General features: G+C 44.2%; 4 protein-coding genes across 4 annotated transcripts; 3 read left to right on the top strand and 1 right to left on the bottom strand.

Moving 5' to 3' along the window:
* Window positions 1-2008: 2008 nt before the first annotated feature.
* PHALS_07947 (ubiquinone biosynthesis protein coq4) lies at window positions 2009-2827 on the top strand (the record flags this gene model as incomplete). Its single annotated transcript, XM_024721499.1, has 1 exon — window positions 2009-2827. The coding sequence occupies one exon, from the start codon at window positions 2009-2011 to the stop codon at window positions 2825-2827; it is 819 nt and encodes a 272-aa protein (XP_024586592.1).
* A 40-nt stretch (window positions 2828-2867) lies between these two features.
* PHALS_07946 (uncharacterized protein) lies at window positions 2868-4402 on the bottom strand (the record flags this gene model as incomplete). Its single annotated transcript, XM_024721498.1, has 4 exons — window positions 2868-4020; window positions 4086-4158; window positions 4219-4270; window positions 4352-4402. 4 exons carry the CDS (start codon window positions 4400-4402, stop codon window positions 2868-2870), a joined length of 1329 nt encoding a protein of 442 aa, XP_024586591.1.
* Window positions 4403-6075: 1673 nt separating this feature from the next.
* On the top strand, window positions 6076-6438 carry PHALS_07945 (uncharacterized protein; the record flags this gene model as incomplete). The annotated part of the gene is made up of 1 exon (XM_024721497.1): window positions 6076-6438. The coding sequence occupies one exon, from the start codon at window positions 6076-6078 to the stop codon at window positions 6436-6438; it is 363 nt and encodes a 120-aa protein (XP_024586590.1).
* A 3105-nt stretch (window positions 6439-9543) lies between these two features.
* Window positions 9544-9771, top strand: PHALS_07944 (uncharacterized protein; the record flags this gene model as incomplete). The annotated part of the gene is made up of 2 exons (XM_024721496.1): window positions 9544-9628; window positions 9704-9771. 2 exons carry the CDS (start codon window positions 9544-9546, stop codon window positions 9769-9771), a joined length of 153 nt encoding a protein of 50 aa, XP_024586589.1.

Below are 9771 nucleotides of genomic sequence, written 5' to 3'. Positions count from 1 at the left end.
GGCGGTTGGCTCATTCACGATTGGTGCCGGCGTGAATTCCTTTGCAGGTTCTGCCTTCTCAGGATTTTCTGGCGTAAATGCTGACAAGGGCTCTTGTACATTAGGTGCTGTGGAGGGTGATTCGGGTGTCAAAGGCGCCATGGTGGTGGACTCCGGTGTTACAGGTGCCGTTGTAGGCTCATCCACGGGACACGGCGTCGCTGGTGCTGTCGAGAGCTCCTTTGTGGTCTCCTCAGCAGATGTGAGAGTGGCAGGTTCTGCGTTTGGCTCTTTCACAACTAGTGCCGGCGTGAATTCCTTTGTAGGTTCTACCTTCTCGGAATTTCCTGGTGTAGGTGCTGACGAGGTCTCTTGTAAGTTAAGTGCTGTGGAGAGTAATTCGGGTGTCAAAGGCGCCATGGTGGTGGACTTCGGTGTTACAGGTGCCGTTGTAGGCTCATCCACGGGGCACGGCGTAGCTGGTGCTGTCAAGGGCTCCTTTGTGGTCTCCTCAGCAGGTTTGGGGTTTGCAGATATCGCCGTGGGCTCCATCATGATCAAATCCGGCGCAAGTCCATTCGTAAGCTCTGCCATTTTAGGTTGTTCCGGGGTCGATGCTGACGCGGGCTCTTGTAAGTTAGGTGGCGTGGTGGCAGGCTTCAACGTCGCAGACGCCATTGTCGCAGGCTCTGGAGTTGCAGGTGCTGTCGTAGGCTCTTCCTTCGAAGATGCCGGTGAAGGCAATTCAGAATTAGGTGTCGATGGGGCGTTCCCAGTCGGACACGGTGTTGCAGGTGCTATGGCAACCTGTTGCATAAGATCTGGTGTTCCAGGTGCCGTCGTAGGCTGCGCTGTGGGCTTTGGTATCGCATGTACCGTCGATAGCTCTACCGCAGGCCCCAATTTTGCAGAAATTGGTGCATTTATGTATACTGGCGCTATCGTCAGTGGCGAGTTAATGGTAGGCTTTTGTGTCGTTTGCGGAGCGGCTGTCAGCGTTGGATTTAATGTGAGTTGCGGCATCGTGGAGTGGGACGCTGTGGATGGTAATTCGGTACGAGACATAAGAGGTGGGGTCTCCATTGAGGACTCTAGTGCTGGTGGCTTCATTACTGACACCTCTGCTGTAGGTGATATATTTGCTGGAGGCTTCGTGTTTGGCTCTGAGACCGCTGGCGAATCATATAAAGTTGGCATCATTAGCGTCTCCTTGGGTGATATGGTTGCTAACAGTACTTTTTCAGATGCACATGCGATTGGTGCTTCCGTCGCGACCGGAACTTTTCCGCAATCGTAAAGTTCTTTCACCATTGTGGTCTGCACAAACCAATCGTTATCGTAGTCTTTGTTAACATCAGAGCTCGTATCAATGTTTTCAACCACGTCATTGCTTCTGTTCATCTTCCATGTCGGACATTTAATATCTTTGGGCGATACAGTTATTATAAAACTCTCATCACCACATCGAAGGGATGGCAACACACATCCCCACTGAGAGAAGCTGATAATGCGGCATTCAGCGTCTTCAGGTGCCACACAAGACCCATTTTGATACGATAAATGAGAATCATAACAATCTGCTACTGCCACATCGCCTTGAATTGGACAAGCCATGCCAGCAGGCATAGCGCCTACACCAGAGCATGGCATTCCTCTCGATTCTAAAATTGCATATGTTGCATCACCACATACACTCACATCTATCGCACTAGCAAGCTGCACGCCTGATGCTGTAAAGCTTAGTACTAGCGAAAGACGCATGAATTACTTGATCTTGTGATAGAATGTTCGCGGCAGAGCTAAATAGAATGGATTGTGCGTATACGAATCATGATCATAAAGCGGACACAGTGACAACCCAAATCGCACGACACGCCATAAATTTTCGTGTACTATCTTCTATCAGCATTAAATCTTACAGTCTTGTCCCTTCATAATGATGTATAATTATGAAGTACCATGTTCTTAAAAAAAATAGCTTATTATAACGTATAGTTTTTGATAAGAAGACAAGTTGCAAACGCTATCAATGCGGTGCTCCCGTTTACTTTCCACGGCGACGCGATCACTTCATGTGAGTCCAATCGCTTCTTCGTCCATTGCAGAATCCGCTATCAGTTCCGTAGCTGGCGCACCTCAATGTCGAGTACTGTATGACTCACATGTGCCCACGACGCCGCTGCAAAAGATCTTGCTATCTATCACATCGGCACTGACAGTATTTGCAAACCCAGAACGTGGTGATATGCTGGCTGCTTTGGGCGAAGTTACTGGTCGTGATGCCTTACGTAGCATTCATGCACGAATGTGCTCTAATCCTGTTGGTGCACGAATTCTAGCCGAAAAACCTGTGATTCGAAGTGACAAGATCGAGATGAACTGCTTGCGTGCACTTTCTACTGACTCATTTGGATACCATTACGCCACATACATGGATACACACGATTTTCATGCAGATGATCGCTCGCTCGTACGCTTTGTGGACGATCCCGAACTCGCGTATGTCATGCAGCGCCATCGCGAGGTGCACGACTTTTGGCACACGTTGTTCGGCGTGCCTCCGACAGTATTAGGTGAAATTGCGCTTAAATACGTCGAAATGGTGCACTCGATGCTGCCAGTCAGTGCATTGAGTGCATTTGTCGGCCCATTACGTCTTTCTAGAGAAGAGCGTTGCCTTCTAATGAACATTTATGTGCCATGGGCAAGCCAAGCGGCCAGATCGGCACATTCACTACACTGCGTCATGTACGAAGAAGAATTTGAGACACCAATTGAAGAATTACGTCAGCGTCTGAACATCATAGTTGCTCCTCCATTCAAAAACCAGAAAGATAACATGCACTGAAGAGAGATGTTTTATTGATCAAATCTGTACATTTGCGATTTTATGACTTGCCTATACCAAATAGATCGAACTCGTCGCTATGACGGGTATCTTGATTAGTCTCCAAGTAATCTGCTAGTGTCTTTGACTTGCCTTCTGTCATATGTCCATTATTCGTATGCCTCGTATCCACTTCATCTTTATTCGGCTGAATGTCGTTTGACAGCTGAGTCGATACTGATTGAGACTGAAAGTCAGTTTTAGCACAAGACGACACATGTAACTCTCGCGTATTTGACGAAATGAATGGATTGTGAGCTTCTTCGCACCGAAAATCATATGAATAGTTCATGTCCATGATTGGTTTGATCGGAGACTTTATTGTGGAACCAGCTTTTGCATTTGAAGACGTCAGACTTTCTGACAAAGCTTTTGCCGGCAATGGAAAGAGTTCGGGGTATTCTGCACCTGACTCGTTATATGCACTACTTTCTCCGTCACTTGTTAAGCTGACTGCAAGATTATTGAACCCGTTCGATTGTCTTCTAGCGGCAAGTTGAGCTGATGACTTGAAAGCAGCATATTTTGGAATGGAGTTAATGTCCAAACACTCGTACTCGCCCAAACTCACAGGACTTAACGGGTCCTTTGGAAAGTCTCCATCGCATCTGAGTTCCTCACATGTATATTTCGGCAATCCATCCGATGAGCTATGCACACTGTTATCAGTCGAGGCATCTGTAGTACTCACTGTAGCGTATGGATCGACAGGACGTCGATATGAGTCGGTAAATGGGTTCATTGCGTCATTATCTACTTGAGATTGTAGCTTAGAATTCGACACCGATTGAATGTCGCGGAACATTCCTGATATAGCTCCTGATAATTCGGTACCAAGAGCCGACATCTCTGAGCTCAAATCTGTGGCCTTTATCGACTGAGTAGCACGTGATGTATCATTCGATACAATTGCTTGTTTCCCTTTCTTCGGATTCCTCAACGTGACAGTTGCCGACAAAATTTGCAGATATGCATTGAGCTCGTCTCGACAGCCTTCAGCCCCTATTTGACCTGTCACTGCGTACTCTGTTAGCAATGTATTTGCTAACAGCACAAGTTCGTTGATCTGGTTCAGTCGCTTCTCCATTTTGCTGTTCCAGTCACCCATTCCAACAACCCAGCGACCTGCATCAGCGACATACGCGACATTTGACCTAGCATCATGTAAATGAAATCATTTTTTGAATTGTAAACATTGCTTAAAACTGTTACAACATACTCCAATTCGTCGCGTATTTCGTCGCGATATTCGTAGCAGCGCTGAAATAAAAGTGTTGCGGTGTTCACGACACCTAATTGTAAGCGATTAAATTGAAATGTTAGACAAAATTTGATGTCAGATAGTGACGTACATGCTGGTAAATTTGATTGCATGCGATGGAAGAAACCCTCAAAGTAAATCACCTGGCAGTAAGCAGAACTTAACGAGTTAAAGGCATTCGATTGATAGACTACATGCAGTAAAGTTGGTGTATTCATCCTGACCTTCTTCATAAAGGTGGCAAGATGTTCCTCCACACGAGCGATGGCGGTCATAGACTTGCCGATGCTGGAGATCGACTGACCTGCGCTGAATATTGACGTCATGTTCAATTGAACTGAGTGTTTGAACTTTTGTTTTTGAGATTCAGCAATTAGACCAAATCAAATATTTAGACGACATTATTTATATAAAAGATGAAATTTTTTTCTTAGATTTTTTTGTAAACACGTACAAGATGGTTGTGGTCTACTATCTGAAAAATTCTAGAAATAGAGTGTAGCTGGCGACGATGTGACGAAGTGTCAAATGGGCCATTTCAATTGCAAGAACGTATGCGTACATTCTCGGGGAAATCCGTGAGATTCACATCGCTTGAAATCGTAGCTCTCATCGGCTATCTCTGAGCGAATGACAATCCAAGTCTTGCTGCGAATTATCGTCTGTTCGTCGTTGCTCGGGCGAGCCTGTTCTCTGGAATGAAACACTCAAAATTTGACAAGAGCATAGCTTATGACACAAATTACTTAATCAAGTCCCTTTTTTAAAGCAAAACGATGCTACAAGCCGAAAGTGGCCGGGATTTTATATGATAAGAAATCCGCGAGTTGTAATGTAGTGGGTCAATGTCACTTGGTTCTTTGAAGAGTTTCCTACAGCCATACTTCCTGTGAAAAGAGCATGCCATATCTATGATATAGACACTTCTACTAGCTCAGATTCTAGGTTAACTGGGAGTCGGAATATGTTGAGGATCCGCGCCCGATACTCCTGGCAGAACTTTGTAGTTAGTCCACACAAGCATAATGAGTGATCTGGCTTTTGGCCTGGTCGTGAAGACTTTGAGCTGCAGCGGAAGTGCTGTAGCTCTTTGCTGAGAGAAAACTTACTAAGGTCACCGACCTTCCTTCCTTACTTAGAGCCAATACGGGTGTGGTGGATCGCAATCCGCTAACTCCAAAAGTAACCACAAGGCAAATAAACTCTTCCGTTGGAAATTGAAATGTATTTACTCGCGGCAAGCCGCCAATATATGAATCTCTAGGCTTTCTTTACTAAATAATAAATCCTAAAAAATATGCATAACAACTGGCAGTCCCGCCACGTAGTGGCTTCATGTTACGGTGAAGCCACACCATTGATGATTAATGTAATCTGCACCTTTATATGGTCACTCCATCTTGTGTGATACACCCTTTTATACCAGGGTACGTGTATCCCGTTACATTAGCCCTCAATCAAATATGAGTATCATACCATCGATCGGATAGTTGTTTGTAGTCAACTAGTTTCTCCGCTATGACGGCGAGAATGCGCAGCGTCTTGCCGCCCAAAAGCGCATAACCTTAAAGTTTGTAGATGCACGAGCGCAAGCGCCTCCAACTTAGGCGTGTAATGGCGATGTAGTTTTGAAGCTCAAAACGGAGTCGCGTGAATAACTCAACGTGGGTTCGGTGAGCTTGATAAAGTAAGATCTTTAACGAGGATCATCAAGCGCGATGTGCAAAGTCTCAGCTGAAATGATGAAAACACGGGTCTTCTATCTATGAGCCTGATTGTATGTTCTTGATGACTGGAAGCTCAAGTTATAGTCGACCTTTGAGCCACCAGAGAGTAAACTTCTACAAGAAAAAATGGGTGATCACGCTAGCACTCATGAAAAGTGATAACTGATATCATGAACCGTCGATAGGCTGGTCGACGTCGACTCAGGTGACGATATTCATGGATGGTCTACGTGATAGACCAGCCAGGATATGCCTGTTTCAACCACACCACCGACACATTGAAAACGGGTTTTGCGACTGCACTGAATGAATATTGTAATGGTCGTCTGCTCGAGGATTTGCTCACGGGCCTAGAAAACAGTCTTAGAGTACAGCGAATCAGAGTAAATGAATACGACTATGATATGTCACGATGTTTCTGCTCGCTAGGACAAATATTTGTTATGTTTGAACTCGGTCATATCGCACACGATTGTCATGTGCAGACACCGACAATCGATGCCGATCGACAAGCTAATGCTAGACCACAAACCGTACGATGTGTTGAAGAACAAAAGGGATCAGTAGGTGCTCGAAAGAAGTGACGTGGGCAGCGGCGAGTTATCGCCACTTCAAACCAGTGCATTGAAAATGTCCATCAGGACAAAACCGGTAGATTTCCTGACAGTTTGGTCGTGCAAAATGCAAGAGACATCGAGATAGATGAGCTGAGACTGTTCCGCTGATTTGCGAACCAGTGAAGAACCTTGTCCGCTCGCGTTGTCTGGTTGTATTTTAGACGTTAAAGATATTAGATAGTGCAGCGGGTCTGTCGTAGTGCTTTGCCTAGAGGAAGCTAAGCTAAGGTCACCGACCTTACGTTCTTTCCAAGAACCAGTGCAAGTGTAGCGAATCGCAATCAGCTACTTCTAGGTACTACAGCCTTGCCAGGGCAAACGAATACTCCTTTTCAAAAGCAAAACAATTTAATTGTTTTAGTTGCGGCAGAGCCACCAATGTCGAAAACTCTAGGTTTTTCTAAATAATATAGTAATACCTAATTAATATAGCAAAACGGAATTAAGATAGTAGTATTCATTACTACTGGCAATGCGGCAATGTGAAGGCTTCTTGTTACGATGTAGCCACACCACTGTGAGATTACACCAAATGTGCAATACACAGCTGTGTACGATCGCACAAGATTGTGCGACCCGCACTTTCTTACAAAGGTACGTGTAACCCTGTTACAGGTAGGGAGAAAGTGGTGATTTGTCGTCGGCATGCGGGTGGCAGATAACATGTCAAACCGGTTTCCAGTTTTATTTAAGAAGATCGTAAATTTTGCAAGAGGCTCAACGGCATCATCGATTCGTCATACATTAATCACCGAGACATGAGATCGCTGAGAAGACTCAATCCGTAAGAAATCAGACAAAGAGGCTTTTTGCTATTATTGAAGCTGTTTAATAGGAGCATTCAACGGTTGCATCCGTAAGATATGCCAAAACAACATCTTATTGAACTACCAAGTATCAAGGGATCGACGCCCTTCAGATCGTGTGCATTGCCAGTAATCGAACACCTGAAAAAGTCGCCTTTCAAATCTACCAATGACAGCTGTCCTAAGATATTTCGATTTTATCGCGACCAGACATTTCTGGGTATTTCGCGTTGCGTGTGTCGTTACGTCGGCTGTACAGATGCAATTCGACGCCAAGAAATGTAATTGTGCTATCAACTATCAATTTATTTGTTGAGAATAGCTAAGTTTAAACTTCACGACGGGATACTTCTTGCCATTCAGTATGTCTTTGGTAAGTTTCGAGTGCAGCTACTCGGCGAGCAATAATTTGCGGTTTACACGAGCGAGAATTGCAACAGTCTATCCCTTGCACGATGCGTATTCATAAAATTACCCAGACCAAGCGATCAAGCACGCTTTGCTGCAAACCGCGTCAAAGTCGGCTTTCTCTCTCACAAAGAATAGATCGATGTCTGTCATTTTTTCGAACAATTTTTCTACCGCGCATTACAAGCGAAGGAAGAACATTATTTTCAATGAAGTGCCTACTTAATGACATAATCATAGTATTAAAACACTGTCTCGGCTGAAAGTTGACCCAGACACGGCAATACGGTGTGGTATGCGCTGACTCATCACCCCCTACGACTTCTTACAGCTCATACGATAAAGATCCGTTACTTTATTTATTTTCAAGCTGACGACTGTTTGATTAGAAGGTGAGCAATTCCGAAGAGGCAAAAGTCTCAAGTTGATCATCGGCTCAAGCAAGCCCATCATATCATTTTTTGATTGACGTTTTAGCACAGTCCGTGTCGTGTCTGAATCCGTCGATACCACCCATCCAAAAACTTGCCGTATCGCAGCATCAATTCTTCATACGTCGGTCACAACCTTAATAAATTTTAGTTTTGAGCAAGAATGCGTCCCAAAAGGTTGAGATTTGTCCTTGACATTGATTACAATCGCTTTAGCGTCATTGCTACTGGCTTCGCCAGTTTAAATAGGCACAAATATTGATTGTATCGGTGAAGTTTATTGCCGAGTGAAGCCGTCTCCAATTGCTCGAGCCCTGATAAATCTCTTTCTTAGAATCTTCAAGCTATGCATCGAAGATCGGTTAGTCTCTGATTCTGCCATAGATTCACAGACCACAACGATAATACAACTCTACAATATATATCATTGTGCTGCTGTGGAACAGCCCATCAATGTCGAGGAATCGCCTGTCTATTTTTATGATGTGTTTTGTATTCACGATCTCTCGAAACACACATTGTGAACCATGTTATCCTCTTGTTTTTTGGCGTTTGTTGTTCAAGTTGTTTAACATAAAATCTGAGATGTTAACGGCTGTCCATCCAGAGAATGATGCAGCTATAATTGATGTTTGTATGAATTCTTAGTATTTCAGTAGCGATAATACAGTAGTTGCAACCAGCCAGCAACTGATAGGGGGACAAAACGGATAAATCGCGTTTTGACGACGCATTACGTAGCTTCACCACGATATAGAGTAAGTGATTCCCTTTCTTTCACCTGTCGAAATCGCACCAGTGATTCGTCCTCCGAGACGACATCATTTTTGTTAACTATGGACGCCTACCGCATGTAACCTCAACACTATTACCTGCTCCAGAATATCTTCATTCGATGGTACGATGTGTGTTAGCCTACCAAATCGATAGTGATAGTTCCATATCATCTCAGAAAGGCACAAATGAAAGACAATATCATTCAATTACTAGCTTTCTAACTGAACCCATCGATCTTGAAGTCAACTCCAGATCGACGGTGGAGACTGCCAAAACAAGAGTGATGAGCTTAGTAGTACGAATGATGAGCTATTGTAAGAAAGATGACGCAAATTCAAGTAAAAGCTTGATTCATTGGAAGTTAAATGCCGGTGATGACACCTGCCGACGACTTAGAACTTACCAGAACCATGAATTAGCCACCGTTGTTCAAATAAGTTAATATTGAGGTGAACACGGCCAATCAACTTATTAAAATGTGCCGGTGATGCATATGCTCGTGATACTTTGATTAATCCCACACTTTCTTAAAAGCTCAAACCTATAGCTGCCATCAGAAAACCTGTCGACTGATCTGTTGTCTCACGCTGACGCTTAATTGACAAGGAATACCCCATCAGATTTTTCAAACAAATGAGCGCGAGCAGAGAATGAGTGGATATATATTGAAATTGGATCGAGTTGAGCCTCCACGTTATCAGCAATATTTAATTGAGTTTCGATCAACAGCTGAATGTACAACTCACTTCATTTGATCAAGTCGCCTTAGCAATTTCTTTAACAGATACACCTCTTGTTCTTCTGTAATAGTACCCGCTATCGGTGGGGGCGGTAAGTTTGACTACATTGTCGCTCAAATTTTGGATGCAGAGCCATAA

The sequence above is a fragment of the Plasmopara halstedii genome (assembly GCF_900000015.1).
Source record: "Plasmopara halstedii genome assembly, contig: Scaffold_3120, whole genome shotgun sequence".
NCBI lineage: Eukaryota > Oomycota > Peronosporomycetes > Peronosporales > Peronosporaceae > Plasmopara > Plasmopara halstedii.
This window is presented reverse-complemented; position numbering and strand designations above follow the sequence as displayed.